The 19,068-nt window shown below is 44.7% G+C and overlaps 1 protein-coding gene across 1 annotated transcript; it reads left to right on the forward strand.

The window, feature by feature from the left end:
- The first annotated feature begins 698 nt into the window (after positions 1-698).
- map1b (microtubule-associated protein 1B) lies at positions 699-19,068 on the forward strand. The gene is made up of 7 exons (XM_054758160.1): positions 699-754; positions 5,836-6,327; positions 7,682-7,783; positions 11,862-11,944; positions 12,358-12,498; positions 12,577-17,901; positions 18,008-19,068. Exons 2-7 carry the CDS (start codon positions 6,141-6,143, stop codon positions 18,161-18,163), a joined length of 5,994 nt encoding a protein of 1,997 aa, XP_054614135.1. The 5' UTR covers positions 699-754; positions 5,836-6,140; the 3' UTR covers positions 18,164-19,068.

Genomic DNA, 19,068 nt, shown 5'->3' on the forward strand with positions numbered 1-19,068 from the left:
AGATTTTACAACATTGATTTGTTCATTACGCTTAAAATGACGCCAAGGCTGGTGGCTGTGGGACGGACATGGTTCTTGAGGGGGCCCAGGTCAACGCCAAGCTAAAACTCAACTCTGGACCTCCAACACCACTTCCTGTCCACCCCCCACTCAGCTCCCTTAGCCAGGGCACACATTTACAGCAACACACATGAGCACAAGTCTTATTTTTGTCTTAAATGTCTTATTTACTCTTATTATGTCTAATATATAGGAGCATAAGGGTGACTATAGGGGTGCTATTTCACGTCCACAGGGCTCTAATAATAAGAACTGTATTTAGAAGGTGGCAAACGGTTTATCTCCAGAGACCAGACTTTTATAAATAAGGAATCCAGGTGTTTACGGAGTAAGACACCGAGAGTGGACATCAGTAAATGATGTACGTTTATGTCCCTTCATGGGATTTGCAGCCAAGCAAAAACACAGCAAAACCTTTCTTCACTTTTCTGCAGAGCGTTTTCGGAGAAACCTTGCCTCTTTGACCGTCTCCTGCTCCGTACACAGACGCGCCCCACCCTCATCTTCCTGGAGCTGCTATGATTTCCGTATCGGCCCGGCTGGAATGTGTTGTTACGTGTGTGCGATTGACAGGCTGCTGTTGTATATTTCATGTATATTTCATACTGTATATTTCTTGCTCCCCAGTGATGAATGTTGAATGAGGCCACCTCGGCTGATCTGAGGGCCAACGCGGACTGTCCGATGTCAGGAGGTGAGATGTTTACACGTGGCTACACACCTGATAATGCCAATAACACAACCCTGCAGCGATGCGCCGTCACATTAAAAAATGTCAACTTTGCAGTCGTCGCTTGATCCTCTCAGGGAAAGCCTACCGGTACTCAAGCGATGTTTCACACCGGCTGACAACAGCGCTTAGCATCCGCACGTAGCTTCCTGTCTGATCTCTGCTCTGTTAGTCATCTTTTGTTGGATGAAAGCTTTTTTTTCTTGTAAGGAGAATCCTGTGTAATAAACACACGCACACACTACACACTCCAACACAAAACACCACCTTTGCAAACAAAATCACGCTGGCTTTTCAACGGCTTGATTTTTTTTTTGTGGTTGTAGTTTACAGAGGCATACCACTGCATCATAGCATCACAGCATCATAGCATCACAGCATCACAGCATCACAGCATCATAGCAGCACAGCATCACAGCATCATAGCATCATAGCATCACAGCATCACAGCATCATAGCATCACAGCATCATAGCATCACAGCATCATAGCATCACAGCGTCACAGCATCACAGCATCATAGCATCACAGCATCATAGCATCACAGCATCATAGCATCACAGCATCATAGCATCACAGCATCATAGCATCACAGCGTCACAGCATCACAGCATCATAGCGTCACAGCATCATAGCATCATAGCATCACAGCATCATAGCGTCACAGCATCACAGCATCATAGCATCACAGCATCACAGCGTCATAGCATCACAGCATCATAGCGTCACAGCATCACAGCATCATAGCGTCACAGCATCATAGCATCATAGCATCACAGCATCATAGCATCACAGCATCATAGCATCACAGCATCATAGCGTCACAGCATCACAGCATCATAGCATCACAGCATCATAGCGTCACAGCATCACAGCATCACAGCGTCACAGCATCACAGCGTCATAGCATCATAGCATCATAGCGTCACAGCATCACAGCATCATAGCGTCACAGCGTCATAGCATCATAGCATCATAGCGTCACAGCATCACAGCGTCATAGCGTCACAGCGTCACAGCATCATAGCGTCATAGCGTCACAGCATCACAGCGTCACAGCGTCACAGCATCACAGCATCATAGCGTCACAGCATCACAGCATCATAGCGTCACAGCATCACAGCATCATAGCATCATAGCATCACAGCATCACAGCATCATAGCGTCACAGCATCACAGCATCATAGCATCATAGCATCATAGCATCACAGCATCACAGCATCACAGCATCACAGCATCATAGCATCACAACATCATAGCATCAGAGCATCATAGCATAGCATCATAGCATCACAGCATCATAGCATCATAGCATCACAGCATCATAGCATCACAGCATCACAGCGTCACAGCATCATAGCATCACAGCATCACAGCATCACAGCATCATAGCATCACAGCATCATAGCATCATAGCATCACAGCATCACAGCATCATAGCGTCACAGGATCATAGCATCACAACATCACAGCATCACAGCGTCATAGCATCATAGCGTCACAGGATCATAGCATCACAACATCACAGCATCACAGCATCACAGCATCATAGCGTCACAGGATCATAGCATCACAACATCACAACATCACAGCATCATAGCATCACAGCATCATAGCAGCACAGCATCACAGCATCATAGCGTCACAGCATCACAGCATCACAGCATCATAGCATCACAGCATCACAGCGTCATAGCATCACAGCATCATAGCATCACAGCATCATAGCATCACAGCGTCACAGCATCATAGCGTCACAGCATCATAGCATCATAGCATCATAGCATCATAGCGCTACACTTCAATGCACTGTGCAACCACACTACACATATTCTTCATGGAATGAAGTTAATAACAGTATTGTAACAGAGTAGCAGGTGTCTATTAGGGGTTGCAGTATCATGTCTTTAATTGTTGCAGATGTATTCTTACAATAACAGATGTTGTCTGTATATGTGCACAAATGCATGAAGTAATATTAGGTAGCTAGTGTATATTTGTACAAATGCATCATTATTAGAACAACAGTACATCATGCTAGATAGCTAGTGTATATTTGTACAAATGCATCATTATTAGAACAACAGTACATCATGCTAGATAGCTAGTGTATATTTGTACAAATGCATATGTATTATGGAAACAATCATGATGTAATAATTATTGTTTGCAGAAAAGGTACAGAAACAATCAAACATGATTTCCTACTATGAGAATAATGGAATTTGTATTAGTATTGAAATGATCGTTATGGCTGTTTCATAATTATTATGTGTGGGAAAAGATACGGACACACACTAATATTATTTGCTATCATTATGAGAATAAAAATGCTTCAATGATCTCATTTTAGTGACTATTATTATGAGGATAATAGTGAATAATGTTAAATAGAGTCTGTATTTTTTTATATTGTTTATAGAAAACAATATATTAACAAGTTTATATAAATTATTTTGGTATTTTTTAAATATTATTTTTAATTATTACAGCAGATTATTTCCTAGTAAATAGTAAATATCGTTCTTGTATTTTTAAAAATATTTCTAATATTATTTAGTATCTACAAGTAAATAATATCTATTTCTAATTTTCTAATTTCTAACTTCTAAAGAGCACATTATTTACCAGTAGTAAATCATTTAGTAAATAACATTCTGAATGTTTAAAATATTATTTCTAATATTATTTACGAGGGAATAGTAAATATATTGTTGACTATTATTATAAAAAATAATAGTACAAACAAAATATTTATCAAACATCATTTCTAGCAATAGCCATCGCCCCAGAGTGTTATTTAGCATTAATTCTGTTATTAACCCTGTCACTGCTGTTTTTCATGATGTTTCTGAACGCACATGTAGTACATTTCAACAATTTGTTATGGACAAGGTTGCAACAGTCAGACAATCCATCCCAAAGGTCTCATCTGCTAGTCTGCTTGACTCCCCTGTAAAGCACACTTTTGACAACTTTGAGCCAATCTCCACTTCTCTTCTTCAAAAATCAGTCCGACAGTTAAACCCCACCAACTGCCCTCTAGACGTTCTCCCTGCAAGGATAATGATGGAGGTTCTAGATACCATTGGTCCCAGCCTTGTTCTATTTATGAACAGCTGCTTCAGGCTGGGTATTGTCCCCACTGCCCTTAAGCAAGCTGTATTAGACCACTTCTTAAAAAAACAAATCTAGACCCATCAAGTCTATCCAACATCCGTCCAAACTCACATCTGCCCTTTCTGTCCAAGGTCATGGAGAAACTTGTCTTCTCACAACTCCAGTCATATCTGTCTATCCATAATATTGCTAACAAATTTCAATCTGGCTTTAGAACCCGTCACAGCACAGAATCTGCGTTATTGAAAGTACACAATGACATCCTCACAGCCCTTGACGCTAAAAACTCTGCTGTGCTGGTGCTTTTAGACCTTCCAGCTGTGGACCACTCAGTCCTCATCTCCCGCCTGGAACACTGCTGGCCTACGTGGCTCTGTGCTTAAATGGTCCATGTCATATCTCACCAACAGGACTTTTTCAGTAATGATTCATGACAACTGCTCCCTCTCTTCTGGCGTGCCCCAGGGTTCCATCCTTGGGCCTACCTTATTTTCACGATACATGCTAGCATTGGGTCCAATCATCTCCAGACACAATATCCATTTTCATTTCATACATCATGCTGATGATGTACATCTCTACCTACCAGTAATGCTCAGTGACAAGAAGGCACTAGACCCCCCCATAGCTGCCTTCATGACATCAAACAATGGCTGTCTCAGAATTTCCTTCATTTTAATGAAGGAAAAACAGAGTACATTGTTTTTACCCCCGATTCACCACACAGTGAAATCAATTTTGACACCCCCACCCCTCCTTTTGCTCCTGCCGTTAAAAACCGTGGTGTGTTTTTTGACACCAGTCTAAAGTTCAATAAGCAAATGAGTTCTGTGGTCAGAGCGCGTTTCTTCCACCTCAGGCTCCTGGCAAAGGTGAAGCCCTTTTGTCAAGTACACATCTCGAAAAAGCGATCCATGCTTGATGATTGTAATGCCCTCTACGCTGGAGTGAATCAGTCCCTCCTCCGCAGGCTCCAGCTGGTACAAAACGCAGCTGCTGGCCTTCTTACTAATACTCCAACATACTCCCATATCACTCCAGTTCTCCGTTCTCTCCATTGGCTCCCGGTAATACATTTTAATACATTTTAAAGTCCTTTTATTTGCATTCAAGGCCATTCATGGACTTGCTCCAGCATACTTGGCTGAGCTTTTAACTGTCCGTCACCACTCCAGGGGCCTGCGCTCTCCTCAACACACAACATTAGAAGTCCCAAGGATGAAATACAAAAAACGGGGGGATCGTGCTTTTGCTGCATTTGCCCCCACACTTTGGAACTCCCTTCCACCTGCGCTACCATCTACCACAGAGTTGTTCTCACAGAGTTTTAAATCTCTTTTAAAAACTCATTTATTCAGACTGGCTTATGACACGTGATGATTAAATGTACTTTAGTTGTCATTCTGTGCCTGTATTTTTATTTGATTTTATTGTTTAGTTGTTTTTATTCTTATTTGATTTTACCCTGTTCTCATTTGCTAATGTGTGTTTTTACTTTTGTGAAGCACCTTGGGCACCTTTGGGATGTTGTAAGGTGATATATCAATAAACTTTGATTTGACTTGAGTACAAAATATTACACGTATGTATAATTCTGTGATTTTAAAATATAATAATATATAATAATATAATAATATTATTATTTACTGTTATGAGAGTAGGACAAAATGTTTGCTGGTTTCTGTATTTTTTACACAAAAAATGATGAAATGATACGAAGATGATTGTCATAAATGACATTAAAAGTCACAAATAGTTATGAATTTACAATAACGAAGGCGATGTGAAGCTCACATCAAAAAATGTATCCAATGTGATGTTAAAAAAGTGTTGTCATTTTGCCAATAATCATATCATCAATAATACATCGCATTGTGTGTTCTAATAACATCTGACAACTTGTATCATTTCAAATGACGGCAACAGTTCAGCAGATGGATGCACTGAGAGAAGCATCACATCACCACATTCGACAGTGACTTCCGGGTGTGTTGGATTCGTTGCCAATGACATCAGCTGTGCGGTGAGCGTGCAGAAAAAGGCGTCCTCCTGCCTGCTGCTTCCACAGCAAGAGTCGCTGTTGCTGCTTTAAAGGAAGAAGGGGGGAAAGCCGGAGCCACTCCTTGTCTGCACTCCTCCGCTGACTGACTGCGGACAAAGCAGCAGCAGCAGCAGCAGAAGAAGAAGAAGAAGGAGCAGAAGACGAGGGAGGCTGAGGAGGAGAGGCGAGGATGTCCGCTCTGGTGCAGTGTCCACCATCATCATCTTCAACAGCAGCAGCAGCAGACATGGAGAACGTGTTCGCCCCCAGCAGCCCCTCGCAGCACTTTGTCCACTCCAAATTCTACCTGCTGGTGGTCCTGGGGGAGGTCATCACGGAGGACCACCTCAAGTGTGCCATCGCCGACATAGAGAAGGGTAAGACGGAATAGAAAAGGGAGGGGCCCCGGAACTTTACGCACATTTGTGTTGTGTTGTGTTGCGTGTTTGTATTTTGCGTGTTTGTGTTGTTAGTGCAGAGCCCCGCCCTGTGGTGTCTCTGCATCTCCTCTCCGTTCAGTCTGTGGGGGTTCTGGATGGGGGGGCATCATATAATCATGTAACAGTGCAGGTGTGTTTGAGGCGCTAAAAATGATAAAGGTCGGTAACGTGATCGCCTCTCTCGCCCGTGGGAGCACCCCTCCCTCCATCCCTCTTCCATCCTCTTCCTCAACATCAGCACCATCGTCCTGCATCCAGCTCTCTCATCATCATCACACACCGGGCCGGTGGGCGTGGCCCAGCCCGCACTGCGGTCCCTACGGGAAGCCACAGGGGCCACTATTCAACACCGGTAAAAATGACATACCGTCATTAGAGCTAACCACCATTCAGTCGAATTATGTGTGTCTGTTTGACAGTTTAGCAGAAAGCACAAGCAGTGAAATGCTTCATAAACATTTGTAAGGAGGGACGGTGTGCACAATTAGGCACCTGGGGGGACAACTTTGGCAGGTCTTATATCAGTGAGACCACTACAAGCATAAAACCCTTCCTTCCTTCGCCGTTGTGACGAATGAAATGTTATTTCTTCCACACGTGTATGTGTCCACGCTGCAAAGTGCGTCGATTGATTGGAGCAAAAAATGGAATCTTTATCATCGGCCCCACCCTGAATGCTTTTTTCTTTCACGGACAAAGAAAATGAAATCTATTCTTTTTGAAATGGCAGGAGGAGGGTAAACACTAATGTGTGTGTGTGGCTAACAGTGACAGAGGCTTGATTGTGTGTGATGGGCGGGGGTGATGGTGCCATGACTCAGCTCAGTGCAGCCCAGCCGGGCCTCCAAATAATAAATAAAAAAGTATCATCACGATAGATGAATGTCCTCATGCTAGTGAATTTGGCAGGTTCATTCCAGGAAATGATGCTTGGAAGTTCTTAAACCTGCTGTTCCTGGGGCACAAGTGATTGAGCCCTACGGAGTCTGCCTCGCGACAAGCGTGTGGCGGGATGGAAAAAGATTTTTGAGGAATCCCAGTAATCTCCATCCTTGCTGCTGCCAGCTAGATATCATTTGATTTACTCGTGAATCGTTATAATGGAGGCGAGTGACTGGAGTCGGCTGCTAGAGTTCAGGAAATAAGCAGATGCATTTTCTGGACTTTTTGTCCCTCGGTAGGCTTTTCTCTTACTGTAGGAACTAAAAAACCCCCCGATGCATTAAGGCTTTAACATGCTATTTTTAGCCGTCCAAGCAGCGTAATGTTGAATTGTGTTTGTTCCTGGCAGGAATACGCTCGTGGGACGCCAACCTGATTGACTGCAACCTGGACCAGGAACTCAAACTCTTTGTCTCCAGACACTCGGCTCGATTCTCCGCAGATGTCAAAGGTAAACACCGGCTTATTATTTTATTCATCTACTGGCCGGGGTTGTTTTTAACTCAACTGCAGAGAGTACCAGGCGTCAATCATACGTTTTCATCAAATAAAATCACTGTAGTTGTATAGTTTGTCATTTTTCTGCAAATAAGTAATGGTCTGTATTAAATAATAATACAATTGTATGCCGGTCAAAAGTTTTGACACACTTTCTTATTCAATTGCATGAGGAAGTGTGTCAGAACTTTTGACTGGTACTGTGTATTGTTGACTGTAAACGTCAGCTTTACATGCTCAGTATCGGTGAAAATAAAGGTTATTTAGTAGTACAGTAGGAGTAGTTTTAAGTGGTGGGGTGTGGTGTTTGTTTATTCAAATGAATTGCGCAGCTATTTCAGGAAATACGGTAATTTAGCATTCCAGCATGAATGAAAGCAGAGACGATGCAGCAGCAGCATCATCAAAGTCCTTTTTGTTTGGCGGGGTTTCGTTTCCTCTGCGTCTGTTTATGCACCATTTCCAAGGTGAAGGGAACGCCCCCCCCCCCATCCCACCGCCTGCCCACAATAGAACTAGTAGAAATGTAGAAGGTCCAACATGGTGGGGACATGTGGTCACTCAGTGGGCGGCGCCCAGTCCAGCTTTGATGGCCTCTGCTTGGCTGTGCTCCACCTTGCATCCCACCAGCAGGCTTCACACCTGCTTGGATGCTCTTTGAACGAGAGCGGACGACAAAAGCCTCAAAAAGAGGCTCGTGAAGATTCTCTTCTTAGTTTTTTGTTTTTTCCTCCCATCCTCCCATTCGTCGTGCTGTACCGCCTCTCCTGCGGTGACAGTTCATTTGGGAGTAATTACCAGCGTCCCCCCGGTGGTTACGTGTTTGTCAGGAGAAACAAGAAGTTCCAATGTACAAAAGTAACGGGACACTTTCAACCGACAGCAGCGGTGTCCCCAGTCCGTCCGACCCGTGGCTTATTCCAAAAATAACATCCTGCATCAGCACATTACAAAGGATTAGGGATTAGGACCACGCTAAATAAATACAAACAAACAGAACCTTTCTGACGCTATCAGACAAGAAGCTGTCTGTCGTGTTCCTGGAGGCGGACGCAAACCAGCAGGCGGTTTGTGAGTGGGGAGGAGGACGGATGCAATTATCCATCCGTGTGACAGAGGACATCCGTCTCACCGCATCAGTGCACTTGGAGGTCACGTGAGACAAGCAGAAGAAGGGACTAGACAGCACCCCGATCGCATGACATGTCTGGGTTTGAATCGTTTAAAAAGGTTCTGGTGGCAAATCCTCTTTTGTGTGCTCAATAAATAGTCATTACAACTCATCTTGACCTTTAGGAGATTGTTTGACAAAGAGATAATCCCTGGATTGTGTTCATTTGAGTCATCCTGATGGGGATTTGATGGGTCCATTCCAGAAAATGATGCTTGGAAGGCAGCATTGGGGTGGGGGCTGAGCGTTCACCCACCTTTTGCAACCGCCCCCTTAAATCTGCTGCAGAGCCACCAGCTTCTGGTATACTTAATACAGAGCAGTGATGTAACAGCTGAATGAATGCATATACATACAGGTATCTCATAATGTGCTATTTTGGGAGTTCATTCCCTTTCTGTTCCTGGGGCTGCTGAAATCTGCCCAGCAACAAGTGTGTGGTGGGACTGGAGAAAGATTTTGAGCAATCCTGATAAACTACATCCCTGCTTCTGCCAGCGAGATGTCATTTCATTTGCTGGTGAGTTTTATGAACGAGTCGAGTCGTATCTGGAGGCGGCTGCTCGAGTGCAGGAAATAACAAGACACATTTTCTGGAGTTTTGGTCCCTTTTCTCTCTCTGTAGGAACTAAAAAATGAGGCATTTGAGTTTTAACATGTTTAATTTATTTGCTTTTTTGTGTTTTATTTATTTTATGTTTTTTTAAGCTGTCCTGTCCAGCAACTAGAGCGTGTAGTATTGTTGCTCTTTGCGCTTATGTGCAATTTTCATTTTCATTTTATTTCATGAGCCACATTTATTTTTGGAATTTTATACAAGCAATTACATGCCATTTGTTGAAAAGACCTGCGCAAAATATGAAAATATTGAAATTGTAAGTAAAGAGACAACAGACTGTCAGATTATGTAAGGTTTTTATGAATGCAAAAGCAGGGATGCTCTGTTCTGCCGTTGTTCCACTCATCTATTTTTGGTCCGGTGCCTTCCTCATTGATTTCCTCCAGTCAGCCTCCACCAGCCGCACACGCCCAGGATGTTAATAGCAGCAGGGGGTGGTGATGGTGGTGATGTCCATCTTTTACATGGATTGTTGGGGTCCCGGCTGCTCCTTTTTTTTTTTTAACAAGCCAGCCTGCACACGACTAATGGTGGCTGCGGTGATAATAGCAGCTTGCCTGCTAGTGAGGACCGCCGTGGCTGTGGTGGCACAGAAAGAGGCCGACGCCCACTCGCACAAGACAAAGGACAAGCAAAGCAACCGTGAGGATGTGTCACAGAAAACTAACATTTGTTTCCTCAGTCTGTCAGTTTAAGAATAAAAGCGATGGAGACTCATTAACGCCTTCACAGCATTCCGTGGGGAGTTCATTTAAATATGCTCTAGCTGAAGGCCAGAGGAGAGGTCAAAAGTGAAGGCGTGAGCTCCTATTAGTCAAGTCAGTCACATCTTATGTACAATATATGCACATGCACATTGGTCCTCGGCATATTGTAAAAATAAAAGGAATTCATTATTAAAAAGTTATATTATTATACAGTCATCCCTCACAATATCGCCGTTCAATTATGGCTCCATCACTATATTGTGTTTTTTTGGAAAATAATTCATTAATGATGGCTGTTTGGTGGTAGACTTCAAACCATACTGAAATACAAGTGATGTGTAGTATTGTGGCCACAAGGCGGCAGTGATGACACAAATCATTGAGGCATTAGCTTACATGACATTCCCTTAACGCTGCATGAAGTCATGAAGTCAGTCATGGCATGTATGTCCCCTCCTTCCATCCCGTGTAGAAGTGGTACGTTTTTGACTTCTTAAGGTTAGAAGAAATACATTGGAGGCCAACTGGTGCTTGTTAGCTTGTCACCTCGTTAGCTAGCGGCCGTCTCAAGTTCCTGCCACATAAGATTTGTGCGAAACAATGAATAGTAGGAGTGTAAGGGTGACTATAGGGGTGTTATTTCATGTCTATAGGGCTCTAATAAAGTTAAAACCTGAATTTAGAAAGTCATACACAGGTTTTCTATGCTCGAACTATGAAAATATTCCTTTTATTAACATCGTGGAAATTCATTTATTGCGGCCGGGTCTGGAACCAACTAACCGCTACAAATGAGGCACAACTGTACTTCACTGATTAGCTTTGTCACCTATAACACAAAGCTAAGATGATGTTTTGTTCACATTACTTTGACCGACAGTGGATCGGTTTTAGCATCAATTTTTCTTTATGCGAATCCCGATGTGGTCTGATATCGTTTATCAACCAGTGCATTAATACTGCATGTGCTGTCTCGCTGTGCCCAGGTCTGAATTCATCTCTTACTTATCATGCAAATTAACATGATGCTTTTCCTTTTCCGTTTAAGAGTATGTGCCAAATAAAGAAACCCAAATATAGTATGTGCATCGTGCAAAACATACACGAGAAGATAATGGAATTACTCAGGAATTAGTACAGGAGCACAAAGTTATTGACAAAAAAATCCCACCATCTCTTTGTCCTTTGAAGACAAAAGGTGTCATCCTGCACAGAGATTGACGTCCCTTTGGGAAGAAGTGTCTGGGTTAATAGCTCTATGCTCTGTCATGTGAATGTCCTATGAAATATGGATGTAGGAGTCACACACGTTATGATGATTTATGCACTGGGGGAGCCAAAGCAGAGGGCTGGGATGAAATGAGTGAAACCAGCCAACAGAGCTGGACAGATGATGTCTCATCAAAGGAAACACGAGCACAAACTAGCGTTATTCTGATCAATCAACCAACTAAATGCGAAGACAACTGATGGTGGGAGACCCTCAGTAACAGCTCAGTGACATGTTTGTTTTCTGGTCTAATGTGTTTGGCAGGACAGAGGATTCTTCACCATAAAAGTAACGTCCTGGAGACGGTCGTGCTTATCAACCCTTCAGACGACGCCGTCAGCACTGAGGTGAAATATACTGACACATACTCTGTTTACTGTTAAGGGTTTCCTTCTATGTTTTGCTGGTGCTGTCAAGTCTTGGGGGCATTTTGACAAGACGTGATAGAGAGACAGATAGTCAGGAATGAGCTTTCTACCCGCTGGTCATGTCTGCAGAAGACAGCTGTGGCTCAGAGAAGAAAATATATGTTCTGGGATAGGAACAAATTAAGGAAAGGGAATTTAGACCCTAGCTAATGAATTTAAATGTGTTGTATCATATTGCAAATGAGCTTGGTCCTTATGTGACTGATCTATTTAGCCAACAGTGTTGCTTTTCTAATGTAATTCCAATCTATACTATTAGCTTTATCCCTACTCCCAAGTGGGAATCTACTTTCAACCACAATGACTTACGTTGTTTTTTGGGGGGTTTTTAGGTTCGGTTGATGATCTCTGACTCTGCCAGACACAAGCTTTTGGTTCTGTCGGGTCAATGCATCGAAAACACTGGGGAGCTAATACTTCAGTCTGGATCCTTCTCCTTCTCCAAGTTCATCGACATATTCACTGACCAAGAGGTGAGTTAACCGGCTGCTGCACCATGTCTTTTCCAATGTGCTGAAATAAAACAATGGCTCCACGTTTTCATTGTTCAGATTGGTGAATTGCTGAGCACCATTCACCCAGAAAACAAAGCCAACCTGACCCTCTCCTGCCCTGAACAAGGTGACTGGAAAAACTCCAACTTGGACAAACACAACCTGCAAGATTTTATCAACATGAAGCTGAACTCAGTGCTCATCCTACCCGAAATGGAGGGCCTCTCAGAGTTCACAGAGTATTTATCAGAATCCGTGGAGATTCTGACGCCTTTCGACATGTTGGAACCGCCGGCCTCAGGTGGATTCCTCAAGCTCTCCAAGCCTTGTTGCTACATCTTCCCCGGCGGCCACGGGGACTCGGCTCTCTTTGCCGTCAATGGCTTCAACATGCTCATAAACGGCGGCTCTGACAGGAAGTCCTGCTTCTGGAAGCTGGTGAGACACCTGGACCGCGTGGACTCTGTCCTCCTGACCCACATCGGGGATGACAACCTGCCGGGCATCAATAGCATGCTGCAGAGAAAGATTGCAGAGCTCGAAGAGGAGCAGTCGCAGGGTTCAACGGCAAACAGTGACTGGGTGAAGAACATGATCTCGCCAGATATCGGTGTTGTGTTTGTGAATCTCCCTGAAAACCTGGACAACCCCGACCCTAACTACAGAGTGAGGCGGAATCTTGAGGAGGCAGCAGCCACTCAGCAGTTCCTTACCAAGCTAAATTTGAGAATAGAGCCTTTGCAGCGACCGGTTGGAAACACCATTGAACCCATTACATTATTTCAAAAAATGGGTGTGGGGAAGCTTGAGATGTACGTGCTCAACCCGGCAAAGAACAGCAAGGAGATGCAACACTTTATGAAACAGTGGACAGGTAGCCAAAATGACACCACTTCTATTTTACTGCCCAACGGAAAAGAATCTGAGTTTCCCATATCGTACTTGACTTCCATCACCTCCCTCATCGTGTGGCACCCTGCAAACCCCTCGGAGAAGGTAGTGCGAGTTCTCTTTCCGGGAAATGCCACCCAGCAGCACATATTTGAAGGTTTGGAAAAACTAAAGCACCTGGACTTCTTGAAGCAGCCAGTTGTCACTCAAAAAGCAATGTCTGCCAACGTGCCGTCAACGCCGACTCTCAAGCAAACCAAGATGAAGAACAGAACAGACAGCAAAGAGAGCCTGAAGTTGACTCCAAAGCCATCGCCTAGCAAAGGCGTCAGGAAGGAATCCAAGGAGGAAGGTGCAGAGAAAGCAAAGGCAGGTGCCGATGAATTGTCTCATGAAAAACAGCAAAAGACAGAAAAAAAAGAAAAAATACCTGTGAAAAAAGAACGAGCAAAGGCTGCCGAGAAAGAATTAAAAGCAAAACCACAACAAACAACCCTGAATGACACACCTGAAAAAAAGAAGACTCAAATAAAGGCTAAACCCGAAAAGGAGAAGATTGCTAAGAGAGACATCAAAGTGTCTGCAGAGAAGAAAAAGGAAGTCAAAACAGATGCAGTCAAAAAAGAGGATACACCTAAAAAAGAGAGTAAAAAAGATGTTAAGAAAGAAGAAGCAAAGAAAAAGGACATCAAAAAGGACAGCAGGAGAGATTCTCCCATGAAGGAGAAAAAAGATGAAAAGAGAGACCAAAAGAAAGATATTAAAAAGCCATCAAAAGACACAAAGAAAGTATCTGCTTCTGGGGAAGACAAAAGTCTGTCCCCTAAACCAAAGACCCTGAAAAAAGATGTCTCCAAAAAAGATGCAGGATCGCCCTCTAAGCTGAAAGGCAAAGGAGGTCCCAAAGTGCCAAAGGAGACAAAGGTGGATGCTGCCAAAAATGCAGCCAGTGCAGCTGCTGTTACTGAGGACCCAGAGGCAGAGAGGTCTGTTATGTCTTCCCCTGTGGACCTCACTCGGGACTTTGAGGAGCTCAGAGCAGAAGAGCAGGCGGAAGATGAAGCAACTGTGCAACAAAATGTAGAAGAAGAGGTTGTGATGACACAATATCGAGGAGAGGCAATGCAGACCAAAGAGTCCCCTGAGGCACTGGAATCAGTAGATGAGGGCATAACCACAACAGAGGCTGAAGGAGATAGTGGAGAGACTCCAGATGAACAAGCTCTCAAGGGAAAACTCAATGGCAGTGTGAGTGAGAGGTTTGAAGATGAGGGAACTGTAATGGAGGAAGCGTCTGATGGAGCAGATTATGAAGAGAAGGGGGAAACAGAGGCTGTTTATGAACAACTGAGAGTGGCGTCAACTAAAGATGAGCGCCATGAAGATGAACACCTAGACAGACGTGATGCAATGATATCAGGAGGTAGCATTAAGGACCAGGCTGATGTAGAAGATCATCTTCTGGATGAAATCAGAAAAGAGAAGGAGAAACTGATTGTTTCAGCCTCACCCAAAGAGTCATCACCCGTGTCCCCTGCCGCGTCGATCCACGATGAAATGTTTCCCGCTGGCGCTGAGAGCTCCACTGCCTCGGATGATGACAACAGAGAGGAGCCCCCTGAGGAGTTTACGATCACCTCCGGCCTAACTCAGTCCACCGTTGATATATCCAGTGTGCCTACTCCCATCGATGAGATGTTGACTCCAAAGGATGGCTTAAGCAATGAAACGGCCAATGACAGGACAGGCTCCCCTTCACCTGATGTTGGCAGATTTGGGATGTCACAATCTGCGGACTTTGATAAGAACAAACCCTCTTTACCTCAGAGTAAACCAAGTTCAGACTACTCCAAGAGTGATGCCACAGAGGGCGAAGACTATAATCACACCGCCTCAACAATATCTCCTCCTTCATTCTTAGAAGAAGACAAACTCTGTAAGGAGTTTCTTTCTGATGGCAAAGCAGAATGTTTTACCACACTTAAGGAATCGTTTGAGAAACAGGACACAGCGAGGCTCTCGTCAACATCACCTGTTGTGCATTCTCCCCCAGGTGCCCAACAATACAACTTTGACTCACCATCAATGTTTGCTGCACCTATAGAACTCTCAACTACCTTGACAGGGTCCACCAGAGTGATGGGCGAGTCCACCCTCAGCCCAGAGGATAAGACACTGGAAGGGGCTAACTCCCCACAGTCCTCTGGTCATACACCTTATTACCAGTCCCCAGTAGACGAAAAAGCAGGAGCTCTGCCACTCATGTCACAAAACAAAGAACAGGGTCCAACTATTGTGGAGGTCACAAGTGATAAAGAAGACTCCTCCAGCAGGGCTACACCAGAGCTTGATGATAAACAGCCAGAGTGTTTCTCCCCTACAGCTAAGAGTACATCGTCTCCAAACAGCCCACCTTCAGCTAAACTTGACTACCCAATAAAGAAGGAACTGGACGACATGAACAACCGTCCAGTCTTTTCCTCAACACCAATCACAAGACATGAATTAGGGGCTACTTGTGTCACAGCTTTCAAGGAAGAGACTAAAATGTCCATCTCAGAAGGGACGGCATCAGACAAGTCAGACACACCGATGGAGGAAGTGGTAGCAGAGGACATGTTTTCTCATCTAGCCTCAGCGTCCACCGCCTCCCTCGCCACCAGCTCGTTGCCAGAGCCCACCACTGACTCCCCCTCCCTTCATGCTGAAGTTGGCTCTCCTCACTCAACAGAAGTAGATGACTCTTTGTCTGTTTCTGTAGGCCAGACCCCAACAACCTTCCATGAGGCTGAGGCATCTCCAACCAAGGAAGACTGCCCCCGGCCCATGTCTATCTCCCCTGATATCTCACCAAAGATTAAAGTCAGAGCACAAATGCAGGACACAAAGTCGCCAGAACATTCTACCATGTCAATGGATTTTGGCCAGGAATCTCCTGACCACTCCTTAGCCCTTGACTTTAGTAAACAATCTCCAGAGCACCAATCTGCAGGAAGCAGCTCACGCGCTACAGAGAATGGTCCAACTGAGATAGACGACAGTCCTTCAGATGTCAAATCATCTGAAGAACAAACCTCTACCATGGAGAAACCGTTGCTTTATGAAGAGGCTGATTCAGGTCGTGCTGCTTCTGCAACCCCATCAGATGCCTCCCAATCCACCCCCTCAGTCACAACCCCTTGCCAAATGACTGAGTTGCCTCACATGTTTGAGCAGACAGGTGGGTCTCCAGTTACTCCAAAATCAGCCTCTCTCACACATTCTCCCCAATCCAGTGAGGCGTCCCCAGTTTCAGGAGGTCCCATGGAAAGAGACAACAACAGCCCACTTTCACTGACTGTAGAGCACTTTGCACACAAGTCTGCCACACAAGAGACACATGACAAGTCACCTCAAAGGACTTCCACGTCATCATTATGGCTTTCAGATGAAGGGAAACTTTTGCCAGAAAAGGAGACCAACCCCTTTAAATGTGAAGATTCTACACTTGAAGCAAAATCTCCTGTGAGCGCTAAAGCCCCTTCCCCATCACATCTACCTCTGTCCTCACATCCAGACTGCTCCTTCAGGGAGCCTGATTTCTCTAAGGTCAGCCCTTCTGCTTTGCCTAAGACAGATGTTGATCTCTGCTTGGTCACTTCGTGTGAGTACCGTCATCCCAAGACGGAACTATCCCCGTCTTTCATCAACCCCAACCCCCTTGAATATTTCATCAGTGAGGAGAACGCCTTAGAGGAAGAGAAGCCTCTCGAGACAGTTGGAGGAGGGCCTCCACCTCCGGGGGGCAAGCTTCCACTCAAGCAATGTGAGGAGACTCCTCCCACATCCATCAGTGAATCTGCCCCCTCTCAGACAGATTCTGATGTTCCACCAGGGACAGAGGAGTGCCCTTCTATTACAGCAGATGCTAACATTGATTCTGAGGATGACTCTGAGACTCTGCCTACTGACAGAACCCTGACCTACAGGCATGGCGATCCTCCTCCGGTGCCGCTCAGGGACTCAGCTCCATCCGCAGGCCCTCATGACGTCTGCATGGTCGACCCAGAGGCCCTGAAGGCTGAGGAGAACCGCAACAATGCAAACACAGACGCCGCAGAAAAACCCAAGAAGAAAAAGCTGACCAAAAAGGCCTCCTCACCCGCTAGGAAGAGTGGTCTGTCAAAGGTAAAGGACTCAAAGACCGCCTCTCCGAAGAAGAGTCTCGGGGAGGGGAAAGATGCTAAAAATGCAACCAACACCTCGGCATCGAGAGTTGCTAGTGGGAAGGCATCGAGTGTGGCATCTCTGCCAAACTGTCCTCCCATGTACATGGATTTGGTTTACATCCCAAATCACTGCAGTGCCAAGAATGTGGATGCTGAGTTCTTTCAGCGGGTGCGGTCATCTTACTATGTGGTCAGCGGCAACGACCAGGCGTCTCAGGAGCCCAGTAGGCCGGTCCTTGATGCTCTGCTGGAAGGGAAAGCCCGTTGGGAGAATAATATACAGGTATGTTGCTTGTGTCGTTATTATTGTAAGAAATAGCCACCTACAGTATCACACAATGGGTCTTGACAAAGACTCTGAACGTTGGACTTTCTCTCAACACTATCAGGTCACGCTGATTCCCACCCACGACACGGATGTGATGAGGGAGTGGTACCAGGAGACCCACGACAAGCAACAGGAGCTGAACATCATGGTCCTGGCCAGCAGCAGCACTGTGGTCATGCAGGATGAGTCCTTCCCAGCTTGTAAGATTGAGATGTAGGACCCAAAGGTCTGAACCATGTAGCTTAAACCGAAACAGTCACTCCTACTTTTACACAAGTCCAATAAAAACACACTACACTAATGACAAACAACTTCTAGGGAGGGAGAAGGGAGACAATGTTTTTCCATGTGTTGGTAAACTTTTCATAAATGGATTGTACCGGGAGGAAATTGGAAACCCAGAAAAAATGTCAATGAGCTGATTCAGAACAGTTTCCTCCAGCAGGGTTTTTCCTCAGGCTTCCATTGAGAAACACAGACATTTGAAGGTTTGATAAAAGATGAAGAATGTGCACAGTTGAGCCGTAACGTTCAACAACACAACAGCGACTCAGCTGTGATTAAGTAATATTTGTGGAGGTTTGCTAGGAAAGAGCACCATTAGCAAGGTGTAGCGTAGACGAGAGCAGCAAATGTATGAGTGATTTTGAATGAATTGTTTCAGATAACCATTATGCAACCACCAAACTGGACTCCAAAACCAAACAGGAACAACTCTACTGGACTCTTACAAATGTTGGGCTACTCTAACTCACCAGACATGTCTTAAATAAAAGAAGACGGTTCACAATACTGCAAGAGAACCTTCAATAATCACCATCACAGCAACAAAACAGCAAACTTCACAGTCACACTTCACTCTTTCTTCTTCTCTCCGTCTCTAATAATCTGCCTTTTTCTCCTGTCCTTCCCTCTGGAGAACAATGTTAATCTGCAGCAGCCATGTATGTGGTATATTTGTCTTGTGCGCTCATGTCTGCAAACTCATACTGTATGTCCGCTCTAGCGATTTGTTTCAAGTGAAAGCATACGTCAGCGCTTTGTGTGCAATAGCTAATGAAACAGGAACCACCACGAATCAAAATACAAACACAATAAAACACAATCTGCTGAGAAACAGTC

This window comes from Dunckerocampus dactyliophorus, chromosome 17, assembly GCF_027744805.1.
Source record: "Dunckerocampus dactyliophorus isolate RoL2022-P2 chromosome 17, RoL_Ddac_1.1, whole genome shotgun sequence".
Taxonomy (NCBI): domain Eukaryota; kingdom Metazoa; phylum Chordata; class Actinopteri; order Syngnathiformes; family Syngnathidae; genus Dunckerocampus; species Dunckerocampus dactyliophorus.

Bases quoted from the DNA above. Each gene is read 5' to 3' on its own strand.
- map1b (XM_054758160.1), top strand. From the start codon at position 6,141: ATGTCCGCTCTGGTGCAGTGTCCACCATCATCATCTTCAACAGCAGCA. The intron at 6,328-7,681 runs GTAAGACGGAAT...TGTTCCTGGCAG, and splicing joins CATCGCCGACATAGAGAAGG to GAATACGCTCGTGGGACGCC. The intron at 17,902-18,007 runs GTATGTTGCTTG...CAACACTATCAG, and splicing joins GTTGGGAGAATAATATACAG to GTCACGCTGATTCCCACCCA.